At 44.7% G+C, this 16,730-nt stretch overlaps 1 protein-coding gene across 2 annotated transcripts in view; it reads right to left on the reverse strand.

The window, feature by feature from the left end:
- The window catches only part of Cacna2d4 (calcium voltage-gated channel auxiliary subunit alpha2delta 4), a 102,226-nt gene that overhangs the window by 74,677 nt on the left and 10,819 nt on the right, over nt 1–16,730 (reverse strand). For both annotated transcript variants that reach the window (XM_035448927.1, XM_035448926.1), the window contains exons 7-12: nt 4,328–4,388; nt 3,685–3,835; nt 1,878–1,952; nt 1,364–1,453; nt 1,149–1,262; nt 647–725 (exon numbers count right to left, since the gene is read on the reverse strand). In XM_035448927.1, coding sequence (XP_035304818.1) covers nt 647–725; nt 1,149–1,262; nt 1,364–1,453; nt 1,878–1,952; nt 3,685–3,835; nt 4,328–4,388 — 570 coding nt within the window. The remainder of the gene's footprint in view (nt 1–646; nt 726–1,148; nt 1,263–1,363; nt 1,454–1,877; nt 1,953–3,684; nt 3,836–4,327; nt 4,389–16,730) is intronic.

Genomic DNA, 16,730 nt, shown 5'->3' on the forward strand with positions numbered 1-16,730 from the left:
AGCGGTGTGTGGTAGCCTGCCCTTGTAATGCCAACACTGGGGAGGTGGAGATGGGTGGATCCCTGAGGCTCTCCAGACAGCCTGTCTAGCTCAGCTGGTAAGAGAAACCCTGTTTCAAAAAACCCCTCCTGAAGTCCTCTGGCCTCCACACATGTGCACACATGCATGCATGCATTTCCCCAGTGTGTGCAAAAAAAAAAAAATGGCTCTCTTCCCTCTGCTTTTGTCTTTGAACAGAGTCAGTGACTTAATTTGCCACAGTAAGAATGAAGGCGGGGCAAAAGAGAGCTGACGTTGAAAACGTGGGTCCCTTCTTGCCTCCTGCTCTGTCTTCTGTGTTGTGTATTTGTACACAGCTTTATTTGAGGAGATAGTTTTCTTGTGTACACTCTGGGCAAGTGACCTTTGGTTTGCGTTTCAGATGACTATAAGCCTAGAGTCCCTGCAGGGGTGACAGGCAGTCTCCTCCAGCTTCAGAGAAACCTGCTCTTGCTTTCTCCTAACAAGTTGGCATGGGGGCCAGACTTTTAAACAGTGTATTGCTCCTTCAAGAGGCCTGTGGCCAGAGACCTGCCCTGAAGTACTGATACCCCACTGATGCAGTGTGGACCGCGGGGCGCTCTCGCGCTCTCCTACAGTCAGTTACCTTTGTTGTTGCAGGCAATCCACTTCAAGCGGTCAGCAAAAGTCACTTCTCTTCCAATAAGGTAAGTGAAAACTCGGACCTGTCACAAGAGATGGCCTCAGCAGCCGCAGGCCGCATCCTTGCCATTTGTGATGGGCTTAGATCTAGGGCCAGGCATGTCTCTCTTGTGGGTTCTCCAGTTGCACCCTCTTGGGTCAGAGAAAACCTGGAGGCTCTGGTGAGAACATGAACTGCCAGGGTCCTGGTGAGCATGGAACAGTTCTTATATCTCAAAACCATGCTGGTCCTTTGCCTTGAAGCCTCATGCATCCTTCCCCTGGGCCCAGGTTGCTGTAGCTTTCAGACAGCCAGTTAGAATATACCTGAACTGGTGAAGAGGTCTAATGGGAAAGACCTCTGAAGATGGGGCAGTACTGCATGCAAGACTACCACGGTTTAGGAGAACTCTCCCTTAGTGTCAGGTGAGGCCCCCTTTCCCCTGCCTTGCAGCAGTGGCAGTTACCTTGCGGTCTGGCCAGTTATACTTTTCAAACACAGGCTCATAGTCTTCCACAGCCCCATCGGTGATAAGCATGATGGCCTGGTTGCAGAGACTTCCTTGTCTGGACTCTTGGAACTGAGGGAGCAGGAGCGAAGCTGTCACTATAGATACAACCTGAAGTTGTAACATGGCCTCCCCCTCCCTCCCCCTTCCCAGGCTTCGCCAGCAGTCGGTACCTGATTCAGGATTTCAAAAGCCTCAATTAGGGCTTGACTCACAACACCCACGCCTTTGACCATCAGTTCATCCACCAACTGCTTGAAATGCTGTCAGGGTAAACATGAGATGAGGCTTAGAGGGTCAAGTGGACCCAGGAATCCTAACTGGGGAGAGTGCTTAGAAGTGGCCTTGGTGCCTGGCTGCAAGACCCCAGCTCCACAGGGCAGCCAGTCGCATCACTTGAGTCCGTGTTTCTCAAATGCCCAAAGAGAAGCTAAGTGTGAATGGCTTGGTACCAATCTATGTCTCCTCCTAGAAGGCAGGGCCAAGGATGAGGTTAACCAGAAGGTGGACAGTCAAGGATAACCTGGTACCACCCCTATGAATAGCAGAATGACCATCTACATGTATGCAAAGAGTGACTTGCTTTGCTCTTGCCAGGGGCCATGTGGCTGGCAGAGTACTGTATAGAATCTTCACAGACCCCCACCCTGTCCCGCCAGGCGAGCTTCGGCTGTGGTGAACACTCACCTCTCGGTTGTCTCGGTCTGCTTGGACGAGGATGCCTTTGAAGCAGGGCTCAATGTAGTGGACGTAGTCATTGTACTGAAAGCCACAGTAAAGAAGATAGAGAGAAAACAGATGTCTCACCTGGGCAGCTTGGCAGTACTGTCTTGGGGTGTCTGAACGAATCAAGTAGAGGATCTCGACTCTAAAACTGCTCCCCAAATCCTGGTTCTGAAGTAAGGTGAACCTTCTGGGGTGTGCTGAGAACTGACACCCCGAGGGAATTCCTTGGGGCACTCAGACCAGCCAAGCCAATCTACCAATCCCAGAGCTTTCCTTGCAGAGGCCCCTCCCCAGCCTGGGTAGGGAATTCCAAACCACTTTTTATTGTTTATTTGATAACGGGTTTCATTATGTAGCCCAGGCTGGCCTGGAATTGAAATCTCTTGGCTCAATGTCTAGAATGCTGAGATAATAGGTGTGGGCCACCAGGCTACAAATGTACCCTTGCTCTTTGCATACATGGTCATCCAGCTATCCATAGGGGTGGGTCTAGTGAGAAACACAAATTATTACTGACCCCCCTTTTCTTAATCTTCCTGGTAGTTAGAACACAAATTTTCAGGGTCCCTAATCTACCTTCTACTTAAGCAAGAGGGAAGACAGAGGATACAGTAGCTATGACAAGGAAGAGCTTTGGGCATATTGGGAATGCAGGATTCGGGCTTCTTCCTAGAAGTTTCTCTGGGGAAGTGGGGCAGAGTGTGCAGGCAGAGCTGCAGGCTTTGAGGGATAGTGCACTTCCCTTCCCCAGTAGAGTATGGAACCTGTTTCTATGGCCATCTTGTTGGCACGGGCCCTGGGATGAGAGTGGAGTCAATATAGGGGAGTGTGATGGTTAGGACTGTGCCAGGGGTAAGCTGAGCCTTGGGTAGCAACTCTGGGTCCGGATCCCCCAGCATGATCACTCTGAAGCAAGAAACCTTTGCCTAAAGCGTGTCTCCATGCTACAAAAACTCCACTAACAGCTAGAAATGGCAGCGACTATGCAGACTGATAAAAAATTTTGGATCAAACAGCCTTCAAAATGACACCCCAGGTTGGCTGTCAACTCTGCTTCCATGGAGTTGCACTCATTGCCTGTTGGTTGGTTGGGTTATTTTTATTTATTTATTTATTTATTTATTTATTTATTTATTTATTTATTTTGGTTTTTCAAGACAGGGTTTCTCTGTGTAGCTTTGGAGCCTATCCTGGCACTCACTCTGAAGACCAGGCTGGCCTCGAACTCACAGAGATCCACCTGCCTCTGCCTCCCGAGTGCTGGGATTAAAGGTGTGTGCCACCAACTCCCCCCCCCCCCCGCTGTTGGTTGGGGTTTTAAGTGCCCTCCCCTTTCTCCTCTTTACCTCCATTCTGCCTCTGTGTCCAGGCTTATGGGATGAGGAAAGTGAGAGGACTAGAATCGTAACATCAAGGGCCCAAGATCCCATCTGACCTCCTGTGGATGGGGAGGCTGCCAGCAGTGAGGCTGCCAGGAGCCCATGGAGGGGATGGCCACACTGCTGGGGCCTGTGTCAGACACTGATGGAGAATGTGGCTTCAGCGAGGGTGTGCACGTCCACATATTATTTTAGGTGTTTTGAGGGACCTCGTAAAGCCACCCCCAGGCAGACCACGGATGCTAGTTCAGGAGTCCCCAAAGTGGAGGAAAGTGTCCCCTCTGTGGTGGGAAGCACCCATGGCTGGAAACAAAGCCCTTCTGGTTCAGGAAAAGAATATTTTTCCCAGAGCAGGTGAGAGCAGCCACAGAACAGAAAATCACCATTACCGCAATGATATTCACGAAGTCATTTTCCCCCAAGGTGTCCAAAATGGTTGTGATGGTGTGCTTGGCGATAGCCATCCTCAGCCCCTTCATGCTCCCACTCATGTCCACCAGAATCACTATGTCTTTGGGAGAGGTGGCCGCTTGTATGTACCTTGAGCAGAAAGAGAGGTAAACGGGAGGGAGGCCACGGCTGGGACTGCCACCTGGCTGAGAGCCTCCAGTTGAATTTATTTGGTCTGGCCCATGGGTTCCCCCAAGTTTAGGCCAATGTCCCTTTAGTCCTAGATTTCATTGTGTGCTGAAACTCCCGGGCACAGAGGTTACTGGGGTGGTGATATTGGAAGTAAGCCTCATTCTTTCTGACAGAGGGCAGTCAGGATCCCAGAGGGCCTGGCAACAGGAAGGAGGAGAGGAGAAGGCTCGGATACACTGCTTTTCTACCAAGAGCAGAGCTGGGGACAGGCTGATCTGGACGGTGGGGAGGGAATGAGGAGTGTAGCTAGCAAGTCTTCCTATTCCTGGGTTGGATTAAGCCACTGAAGTCCCTCCCTAAGCCTTGGGTAGAGGAGGGGGCAAGAAAGCCAGGCAAAGCCCACAGGCTGGAAGATAAATGCTGGGGTACCCCTCCGCTGGGAGAACTTACCAACCACGGTTTCTGCAGTCGAAGGTGATGACCCCATTTTCATCAGGTTTCCACTTTATTCCTGGGGAAACAAAGGCTGCATCTCTCACCAGCTAGGTGAGCTGTCTGGGGTCCTGGCTACTGCTGGTTCCCAGAATGATCATGACCCCCAGGATAGGTTCTGCTTCCAATACAGAGAACATGGTGAAGACACTAAAGTATACCTTGTAAACTGAGGCAGCTGGCAAGGATGGAGGCCACTTCTACAGAGAGAAACTTACCATCCAAACTGTCAGATCCTGGATAGAGACACCCCCCCCCCCCATATGGTGGGACTCACTTGTGAGGCTAAAGTCCATATCAGTGGAGGAAGAGCTGTGGAAGCCATCTGGCCATGGGCATAGCAGCCAGAGCCAGGGCTCTGACCTGCTCTCACCCCTCAGGTGGCTCATTTGCATGTGTGGTCACTTCTGGGCTGAGAAAAGAAATGCTACTAAATAATTTGATGTCCGGAACTCCTGGCACCAAGCACAGTAGGTGTTCAACAGCCGTCTCCTGAATGAACTAAGAGGCCCAAGAGACCTCGCTTGAACCCTAGCAAATGTGGTCCAGTACTCTCCAGTACCCCATTAGTTGGGATAAAGGCACAGAAAACCAGTGTGACCCACAAATCCTCTGCAGAGAAAGACCTTGGTAATCAGGAATAATGGGTTCAAAATGAGTGAAAAGAACAGATGGGATTGTAATATATGCTATGCTGGGGCTAGACAAAGCTCTGTGGAAGAATCCAGCAGTCTAGCGGCTTCTGGTTTGAGAGCAGGTGGGATGGGGGAGGCTGAGGCCTCGGGGTCACTCCCCCCCCACCCCCGACTCACTAAGTGAGAATGGAGTCCTAAGGGTGAGGGCTGGAATGGAGCAGCCCGAAGCTGAGGTCTTGAAGGGAAGCAGGACAGGGCCAAAGGGCAGGCTTGATGCAGTGGGAATTGTGTAGCCAGGCTTTGACCTAGCCTGCAGGTGACTGGAAGAGTATAGCCTTTCTGAGGCCGCACTGACAGTAGCCAGGTTGCGGGAAGCTTGATCTCAGAAGAGTGAAGAGGAGGAGCAAAGCTGGTGTTCTTGGCCTGAATTAAAACCTCAGAAGAGGGCTTTAGCAGGCCTGGATGCCTTTCCTTCAAGTTTAAATACAAAGGGAAATTCCCTCCCTCTCCTCCCCCACCCTCTTCTCTCAGCTCCCACCCCCCCCCCCAACTCTATGCCTCCTTCCCTCATGGTTTCACGCCTATAGGGTTACCTCAGAATACAAGCAGCTCTGGTGAAGATGACCAAAGCTACAAGAGGCAAGTGTGAGTGGTGGTGAGATCAAGGCCACTGGACTTATGTTCCCAAGAGTTATAGAGGGTGGAACCACCAAATACACAATACAGACTGGGTATGTGACATCATGCAGATCTGAAATGTCCCCAAGTGCTCCTGTACTAAGGGCCTGGTCCCTAGCTCGTGGTGTCCTGAGGGGAATCTTGAAGTGGGGGCTTGATGGGCGGAAGTTAGGTCATTGGGGGAGCTCTATGAGTTGAGGCCAGACAGCCAGGGCTCCACGGTGAGACCCTGTGAAGAAGAGGAAGAGGAGGAAGAAGAAGGAGAAATGGTTTTAAAATTATGGAACTTTTAAAAATGAAAAAGTTCAGATTCAAAGAAATATCCGGATGAGAAAATTAAATAGGGAAAGAGGAAACTCAACATTTGAAAGATTGGCCAGAGTGTGGTTGATTCTAGAATGAGGAGCTCTAGTAAATACCCTGCTGGAAGTACAGGGGGAAGAAGGGCGAGCTGTGGGGAGACAATGATTAAAGAGATGTTGTGGTGCGGGGAGATGACTCAGTCTGTCAAGGAGATATGGGTTAGGATATCCAGCCCCATTGAAAAACACCGCTGCAATTTCCTGTGCCTATAATCCCAGTGCTGGGTGTGTGCGGAGACGGGAGGGTCCTGGGAGCCTGCTGGCCAGCTAGTCTAGCCAAATCAGCAGGTTCCGGGTTCAGTGACAGGGGAGACAATGTCCCCAAATAAAATGGAGATGACTGAGGAAGACACTATGTGTTAACCTCTAACCCCTACGTGCATGATCACAAGCACATGCTTGCACACACACACACACACACACACACACACACACACACACACACACACACACACACACGAAACAATAAAAAAAAAAGATGCTGGCAAGTGTTCTAGAATAGATATCCCAAGTTAAGTGTGCAGAAGTGTCCCAGTCCAGCTAATATGTCCCCATGCAGATGCATAAAGTTGCAGAACTTTGCAGGGAAAGCAGTGACATCTCAGAAACACCTGGAGAACACTAGCCAAGCTGGGAGCAGAGTTCCTCAACATCCATGGGAACGAGGAGGGGAAATCATTCTTTATGCTGAGAGGAAGGCGCTATTGCTTTAGAATCACTGCTCATTAGGAATGTCACTGGAGAATGAGAGCAGAGGAACACTCACAGATAGACACGCCTGGAGGCAGTTTATCCTCACAGAGGAGTCTTCAGACAGTTTACTTCTGAGAGAGTGAAAGTAACCTGGAGAAAACAGCCCAGGATGCTCAAAGGGTGGTGAACAGATGCAGAGATGTTTAAGTCAAGTCACAATAACCATCTATGGGGATGGAAATGTTGAAACGTTAGTCGATGGTAGAGTGAAAGTCAGGACAGAGAAGGGGTGAGGAGCACAGTGATTTCCCAAGGCCTTTCTTGGAAGAGGGAAGACAGTCATATGTATTTGTAATGTTCCGCTGTGTTGAATACGTGGGATGAGATTGTAAAGCAATTACCAGAAGGATCAGAGCAGGTCGGTGCTTATTTCGAAATGGGTACACAGACGGGGAGAAGACACTGGGCAAGGGAGATTTACCAAAAGGGCAACCATTTAAAAAGAAAAAGAAAGCATAAAATATTGGGACAAGTAAAGAACTTAATAAGAACACACTCACCAACATGCACAAAAATGCAAACGCCATTCACTTGTCAGTGAGAACAAAAGATTGTCTATTTGGGTAAAATTTTAAGAGCTATAAAGTATTTTTAAGAGACATGGTTAGGATAAAATGACATTAAAAGGCAAAAAAGGGATGAAAAATATGTCATATATCACTCTATGACATCCAAGAAAGAAATTTAAAATGAAGTGTCATGGGGCTAATTAAAAGTCAAACACCATAAGCACACAAAGCATCAGGAACCTGGAAAATGGAGGCAAAGCAATCAGTATGACAGAGCCAAAGGCTCCGGGTTTCTTCTGGCAGAATGATCTCATGCAGCCTCACCAGATGCTAAAGCTGCAGATGTATCAGGCCATTAAAATGGATCTCAATTAACTTCCTTTATTACCACACAAATCACAGAACAACTGAGATGGAAATTTATTTCATTATTTCTAATTAGATACATGCATGTGGGTCCCTGTGTGTGGATAAATGCACATGGTTACCAGTGTCCAAGGAGGCCAAAGGTGCAGGATTCTCCCAGAGCTGGAATTACAGGCAGTCTTGAGCCGCCCTGACATGACTGCCAGGAACTGAACTTGGATCCTCTTCAAGGGCAATGTCACTCTTACCCATTGAGCTGTATCTCCAGCCCGGGGTGAGGAATGGATAGTGAAGAAATAACTTGCAACTTGTGTATGTTTGGAAATTAAAACTTATACCTCGAACAACTAAAACATTGCTGACAAAATCACAGGAAAGTTGGCCTGGGGTGTAGCAGAGTTGGGAGAGTGTTTGTCTAGAATGCACAGAGCCCTGGTTCAGGTTTCAGTACCACATAAAGCAGGCATGATGGCACATGCCTGTAATTGTAGCACTAGGGAGATAGAGATAGGAGGATCCAGGGTCCAAGGTTAGGCTGCAAGATGGCCCGCTGGATAGAGGTGCATGCTGCCAAGGCTCACGGCCTGAGTTCAATCCCTGGGGCCCACACAGTGAATGAGAAAAGTGATTCCTGCAAGTTGTCCTCTGACCTTCACACTCATGCTATGATGTGTGTGCCAGCCAAATAAATAAACAAGTGTAGTACAAGAATACATTTTGCAAAAGAATTCAAACTCATTCCTAGCTACATAGACAGTGTGAGACCAACCTGGACTATAGACTGATATTTATTCTCCCTGACTCTCTTTCTCTTCTCTGTGTGTGTATCTGTCAGTCTATCTGTCTCTTAAAAAAAATACTTCTTGTACTGTCCTTACTGGATCTTCAAAAATTTACCAGCTTCCTAGACTAGATTTGGAAGTAATTTCTCCTTTTATGGTTTCTGGAAATATTTGAATAAGACTAGAGTGGTCATCCTTTTGAAAGTTTGATTAGTCATTTTCAAAAACATAGAACCATTGTTTAACATGACACTAATATGTCTGTTTTTCATCTTCTTTTCTTTTTCTCTCCTTTAAAAAAATACAGGGGACACCTGATGCCAGGGGTCTGCTCACGGGATCTGAACTCGGTGGGAACCAAGACATCCAGTGACTGCCAAGACCCTGGTAACAGTCCTGCCTGCACCCATAAGAAGAGGACAGGCATCAGAGTATTGGAACTGTTTGCATCAACCAGAAGGGAACCTTGGTCCCATACCCACCAGGAGAGGAAGAGACTCCTGCTACACCCACCAGAAGAAAGGATGGGAAGAAGACAATATAAAAGCACATTCAACAACAGAAAAACCAATATGACACCACCGGAGACTAGGGACCACACACCAGCAAGACCTGAACATCACAATGCAGATGAAGCAGAAGAGAATGACCTTAAAAACATCTTCATGAAAATGATAGAGGGCCTCAAAGAGCATATGACAAAATCCCTTAAAGAAATGGAAGAAAAAACAAACCAAAAAATATGTAAGATATCAACAAATCTTTCAAGGAAACAGTTCAAGATCTAAAAACTGAAATAGAGACAATAAAGAAAGCACAATCTGAGGCAATGCTGGAAATAGAAAAGCTGGGTAAATGATCAGGAACTACAGATGCAAGCATAACCAACAGAATACAAGAGATGGAAGAGAGAATCTCAGGAGTTCAAGATACACTAGGAGAAATAGACTAATCAACCAAAGAAAATCAAGTCCAACAAATCCCTAACACAAAATATCCAAGAAATATGGGATGCCGTGAAAAGACCAAACCTAAGAATAATAGGTATAGAAGAAGGTGAAGAAATCCAAATCAAAGGCACAGAAAACATATTCAACAAAATCAAACAAGAAAACTTTCCCAACCTAAAGAAAGACATGCCAATGAAAGTACAAGAAGCCTACAGGACACCAAATAGACTGGACCAAAAAAAAAAATACAGGATCTCACTGTGTAGGCAGGCCTAGAACTCTTCATGTAGACTAGGCTGGACTTGAACTCTTCCTGCCTCTGCCTCTGGAGTGCTGGGATTAAAGATGTGCTCCACCTGATGATTATCTGGGTTTCGTCAGTGTCCATTGTTATGTCTCCCTTTTCATTTCTGATTTTGTTAATTTGGATATTCTCTCTCTGCCTTTTGGTTAATTTGGATAAGGGTTTGTCTGTCTTGTTGATTTTCTCAAAGATCCAACTCTTTGTTTTATTGATTCTTTCTACCTTTCTGTTTCTATTTTTATTGATTTCAGTCCTCAATTTGATTATTTCCTATCATCTACTCCTCCTGGGTGAGTTTGCTTCTTTTTTGTTCTAGAGCTTCCAGGTGTTTTGTTAATTTGGTGGTGTGAGATTTCTCTAACTTCTTTGAGTTTCTCTCCATTTAGTTTGATGTTGGCTGTTGGCTTGCTGTCTATTTTCTTTATTATGTTTAGGTATGCTCCTTGTGTTTCTCCAGAGAGTTTATCATGAAGTGGTGTTGAACTGTGTTGAAGACTTTTTCAGTATCTAATGAGATGATCATGTGTTTTTTTTCTTTCAGTTTGCTTATATGGTGGATTATGTTGTAAGATTTCTGTATTTTGTACCAACCCTGAGCATTTTAGACAAACGCTCTTCCACTGGGCTACACTCCAGACCTTCAGAAATCATCCTTTGTCTTTATTTCTTAGTTTCCTATTTCATCCATTTTAGTTCTAACTTTTTATGTTTATGTTGACATGTTGGGATTACAATTTCCACCCCACTTTCCTTCTCTCTGTCTGGCCTGGAACTCAGTATGTAGCTCAGGTTGGGCTTCATTTTGTATTCATTCTCTTGCCTAGCCGCCCCCCCCCCACCAGTCTTGGTATTACAGGTGTGAGCTACCATGTCTGTCGAGAAAGGAAATTTACATGACCATTTTTCTTTTTCTCTTCTTTTCTTTTTTTCTTTTTTCTTTTTGTTTCGAGACAGGGTTTCTCTGTGTAGCTTTGGAGCCTATCCTGGCACTCGCTCTGGAGACCAGGCTGGCCTCGAACTCACAGAGATCCGCCTGCCTCTGCCTCCTGAGTGCTGGGATTAAAGGCGTGCTTCATCAACGCACGGCTGACCACTTTTCTTACAAATACAAATGCAAAATTCCTAAACAAGATATTACTGAGTCCAATGTAGCAATGCATGAAAAGATTTGCTAAAATTAAGTCATGGTATTAATAGAGATTTAAAGATGGGTTAACATCAGAAAATCCAAGAGTTGAGTGGGAAAAATGCAATATGACTTTCACAGGGAGGGAATACATACAGCTAATAATGAATGGAAGGGTGCTACTCTTACTGAAAGATCAAGGAAATGTGATTTCAGACCCCAGTGAGATACCATCATAGACTAACAGAGAATTTCAAAGCTTAACAATACTCAGCTAAAGAAAATGTGAATCAGTAGAACATCTTACTCCTCACTTTAAGGGACTATAACTGACACAAGTGTTTTTGGAAAGAATTGTGATTTTCTTGCCCAAATTGAATATCTGGATATCTTAAGACCTAGAAAATTTATTCCTAGATACAGACTCAAGAGAAACTCCTGAAATGTGTCTAAAAACAAAACATGTCTAAGAATATTCATGGGGCGGGGACAGAGTTCAGAGGCAAAACACTTGCCTAGCATGCTGGAGATCCTCCTTGTCACTCACAGCATCAACACACACACACACACACACACACACACACACACACACACACACACACACACACACACACACACACGAGAGAGAGAGAGAGAGAGAGAGAGAGAGAGAGAGAGAGAGAGAGAGAGAGAGGAGAGACTGGTGGTATCAAACTGAATGGAAAAGCAAGTCCCCAAAGCACATATACTCTGCCAGCTTTATAAATTTTAAAAACAAGTGAAGCAGAGAAAGTATTCTTGAAGATAAGATCGCAGAGTGGGAGGCACTGGGGGCCTGCCCACCTAGACAATAATTGCATGGTTTGAATATATCTGATATCACTATTTTGGAACTTTGGAGTCTATTAAAGGCTTTCAACTTTCGGGAGAATTCTCTAATGGTAAATTGCAGTTAGTGTCTATCAGTTTCAGCTCTTAGCATAGTAGCTGCCCACCTCCCGTGTCAGCCCTGTGGCAGGCAGCTGTGTATGTATTCTTAGAGCAGCTAACACACAGCTTACAGGAGTCAGGTTTGACCCCAAAGACCCTGCTTTCCACAAATAGAGGATCCGTGCTCTGGTTGCTGCATCTTATTATGTGATGCTTGGGAGAGAACCTCTGGCCATCTTTGCTGTGCTTCCCACTTCTCTGTGAGTCCCTCTTCCTGACCCAAGTTACTGTTAGGGAATTTTAAGACCAACTATTTCCCTTCTTATCAATTTATTTTGCTCTTTTTGGAGCCACGCATTAAAGGGAAGAACATTTTTAAAAACAACTACAGATATAAAGAGAATTATAAAGCGATACATGTGATCAGAAAGATCTGAGCCTTAAACTATACTTCAGACTGATCTCTCAATACAGAGACAGCTTAAAACAATAAAAAAAAGAGACAAGACAATAGGAAACCATGGTGAAAGAAATCTGATTTCTGGATTTGCTAGAGTATTAGGTTAAAATGCTCATCTTTAAATTAAAACAAAAACAAAAACAGAAGGAATACAAAGGAATAGGAAAGAATGACCCATTCAAGAGGGAGGGGCAAAAGGAATTGAGAGAAACTACCTTTGAAAGCACCGTATGCCAGATATATCTGAAAAAGGGTTTGCAGCAGTCTTCAAGACATCCAAAGGACCAAGGGAAGGTATGAAGAAAGTCAAGCAACAATATATGAACAAAAGGACATATCAACAAAGAAAAAGTTAAACAGAAATAAGAAGGAAAGTTTGGAGCTGCCAATGCCACAACTAAAATGAAAAACTGGCTACACAGTTTCACATGGAGATTTTGGCAGACTGAAGATAGTCAGTGAAAGTGGAGGCAGGGCAATGGGGATTATTGAGTGTGAGGGAATAAAGAACAAAGTTTGGCAAAGAGTGTAGGAACTCTACAGGATCTGTGGGATACCATTGGGCTGACCACCAATGCGTCAGAGGAGTTCCAGAGAAAGAAGAGAGAGACAAAGAGAAAGAGGGGCTGTTTGAAGAAATAATAGCCCCAAACTTCTCAATATAGAAAGAGAGGAAAGAAAGAGAGGAAGATAACACTAAGGATGTTTAAAAAAAACCATAAGGAATTATAATATTTTATTTTCCTAGAGTTACATATAATATATAATAAGTATATATGTGCATATACATGTTTATAAATCATGCACATATATGTAAATGAATTTATGCCACTTGGGCTGACCATGCTTTTCCCATGAGCCATAACAAAAATCCCAGTACCATGCATGAGAAACTCCCTTTTAAGTTGTTGGTCAGTAGTTCTAAGAGACTCTCAAACAGTATAAGCTATTGTTCTTGGCCTTGGTTACTTTCCAATAGTCCTTATTGCTGAAGACATCATATTCAGACGAATCAGATCTGAGCTGGATCTGACCTGAAATCCTCCTTCCTGAGGATTAGTTTAAAAAATGCCAGGGGAGAGAAGCTACCAATAATCCTACCCAGCTGTGATGCTCATGATCCATAATAATGGCCAGTATGGCAAGATATCCCAAAGGGTGCAATAATGGCACTCATGTCTTGGCGGTAACCAGCAGCTGTCCAGTTGGACTTAAGACCCTTTCAATAGGGGCAAATCATGTCTGGTCCTGGGGACCTATGTGGTTTTCTGGAGGCTAGTGAGGCCATGGGTATCAGAGGAGAACCTTCTACCACCACTTTATTAAACCAGCATGATTCTCAATTGCATTCTAAACATTTATCTTTATACTGGAAAGTGGCTGCTGGGACACAGAGACACTCTGCCTATTAATGTGGGATGCCCTTCTGTAGCTGTGAATGTTTTATTACCATTGGTTAATAAAGATGTTAATTTGGCCAATGGCCAGGCAGAATAGAACCAGGTGGGAAGTCCAAACAAAAGTGTGGAGAGGAAGAAGGTGGAGTCAGGGAGATGCCATGAAATCATGCCATGAGAAGCAAGATGTGGGGTAACAAGCCACAGGCCTCATGGTAAAATATAGACTAATGGAAATGGGTTAATTTATTGTGAGAACTAGTTAGTAATATGCCTGAGCCATTGGCCAGACACTTGTAATTAATATCAAGCCTTAGAGTGGTTATTTGGGAACTGGCAGGCTGGATGAGAAACCTCCATTTTACCTGCCTACAACTGGTATCTACCAGGAGAGGGAAAGACTGTTTTCTTTAAGGGTGTACCCCCTGGTGGGCTGACTATGCTCCAGTGGAAGGCCACACAACAAAAAAAAATTTTTTGAAGGATAAACAAGATTGAGAAACCCTTAACCAATGTAAATAAAAAAGAGATAAAAGACCCAAATTAGTAAAGTTAGATATAAAAAGGGGGCCATTGTGACAGATACCAATGAAATTCAGAAAACAATTTATTACACCTTAAAAACATTTATTACATTGAATGGAAAATCTAAAAGAAATTGGTGATTTTAGGACCAACTAAATGAACCAGGTAGGATAAATAATTTAAACAGATCTGTAACACATATCATGTGATTAAAAATTGCCTATAAATCCAGCTTAAAGGAATCCAGCATTCTCTTTTGGCCACCATGGGCATCCGTGTACATATGGACTACATTCACACGAACACATAGACACAGACACACATAACAGCCTTGAGAGAGCACAAATAATCTAATGAGCATCTCAAGACTTGTGAAACAACAATAGCCACTTCTAAAACTAGCAAATAGAAAGAATAACAATAATAGAGATGAAATAAATAAAACAGTAACTAAAGGAACCGAGAGTTTGTTCTTTGAAAATGTTAGTCTAATTGGCAATCCATTATCCAACTTGACAAAAAAAAAAGAGGGAGAAGACCCAAGTCAACAAAATTAGAAAGGAAAAGTTGCTATACCATGTAGGGGAAGCTGTAGCCACGCCTACTTAGGGGCTGGCTACAGGTGTGCCTGACCACGCTTGTGAGGGCGTGGTCAGATTGACTAGTGTGACTGCGTTTTCTCTTTTGGTTTCACTTTGGTACTTGCTGTACAGACTGCTGCCACGCCGGCTGGCTAGGTTGCTCTGTAAGTAAGGCTTTTCCCTATTAAATACCCTTATATTTCTACCTGACTCCATATTGGTAATTTCCCACTATAATACCAGTCTCCAATAAAATACATCCAGCACATGACAAGAGAACACTGTGGTAACTTACAATCCCAAAGCAGGAAAGCCTAGAAGAAATTGATGCATCTCTAAATGCATGTGACCTACCAAAATTAAAGCCAAAATATACAAATAGCTTGAAGATCCCCATTACAGGCAAAGAGATCAAAACTGTAATTAGACATCATCCTGGAAAGAAGAGCCCAGGACCAGATGGATTCACTGCTGGACTCAATCAAAAGCTCGAGGCTTACCACCAACTCTTCTTATTTTATCCCACAAAGCAGAAGGGAGGGAATGTTACCAAACTTGTTCTACAAAGCCAGTGTTATCTTGGTACCCAAATAGGTAAAGGCAAAAAAGGAAGAAGAAAAGATAATTGCAGACTAATTTTTCTGATGAACATAGATGCAGAAATTCTTGTTTTGGTTTTGGTTTTGGTGTTTTGAGATAGGGTCTCTAATTGTAGTCCTGGCTATCCTGGAACTCCCTATGTAGAGGAGGCTGGGCTTGAACTCACAGAGATCCTCTGAGGGGAGGTCCTTCTGTGTATATGTTTGTCTTATTGGTTGATAAGTAAAGCACTATTGGCCAATAGGGAAGCAAGTTAGGCAGGACTAGGAGTTGAGGAGGATTCTGGGAAATGTAGTAAAGAGGAGCATTCCATGTGATCCTGGGAAGAGAGATAAGTCCTTATAAAAATATAGATTTATAGTTATGGTTGATGCTTAAGACAGAGCTAGCAAATAAGAAATCCTAGTCATTGGCCAGCAGCATTGTACCTAATATAAGTCTCTCTGTGTTATTTGGGGTCCCTAATGTTGCGGCGGAACTCAGGCAGCTGGTGGAAAGTTACCGTTACAATCCTCCTGCCTCTGCCTCCTAAGTGCGAGGATTAAAGGCATGCCCCATCAGGCCCAGCTAAAAAATTCTTAACAACATACTTGGAAACCAAATTCAGGCACACATAAAGAAGATCATACATCATGCCCAAATGATGCCAGACTATCTTAACACATGTAAATCAGTAAATATAATATACTATATAAACAAAATTAAGGGCAAAACCCACAAAATCATCTCAATTGATACCACAAAGGCATTTGACAAAGCTCAACATGTCCTCAAAATGAAAGTCCTGGAGACATAGGGAGTAGATGAAACAGACCTCCAAAAAATAAAGGTGATTAAAACAAACCTATACCAACATATTAAACAGATACAAAGAGAGAGCATTTCCTCTAAAATCAGGAATGAAGCAAGGATGCCCTCTCTCCTCTCTCTTATTCAATATAGTGCTTTAGGTGTTATCTATAGCAATCAGACAGGAGCAAGGCATAAAAGGGATAGAATTAGGAAGGAAAGAAGTCAAATTGCCTGTGAATCCCACAGAAACAGCTAACTTGAACAAGGGGGAGCACATGGACCCCAGACTCCTGTCTGGGTGGCCAGCACAGGAATGATCCAGACCCCTGAACATGGATGTCAATGAGCAGGCCTTGGCACTCTATGGGCTGTCTGGTAGTGAAGCAGTATTTTTCCCTGGTGTAAGAAGGGACTTTGAGAGCCCATCCCACATGAAGGATGCTCTCTCGGCCTAGACACATGGGAGAGGGTCCAGGCCTGGCCTAAGGTGACGTGGTGGACTTTGGGGAGCCCACGTGGAGGGCCCTACCCTCGCTGGGGAATGGAGGGGGAGGATAAGGTGGGGGACTGGTGGAGGGCTGGGGGGAGCAGAGGGAGAGGGAGAAGGGATTGATATTTGAAGCAAGCTTGTT

This window comes from Cricetulus griseus, chromosome 8 (genome assembly GCF_003668045.3).
Source record: "Cricetulus griseus strain 17A/GY chromosome 8, alternate assembly CriGri-PICRH-1.0, whole genome shotgun sequence".
NCBI lineage: Eukaryota > Metazoa > Chordata > Mammalia > Rodentia > Cricetidae > Cricetulus > Cricetulus griseus.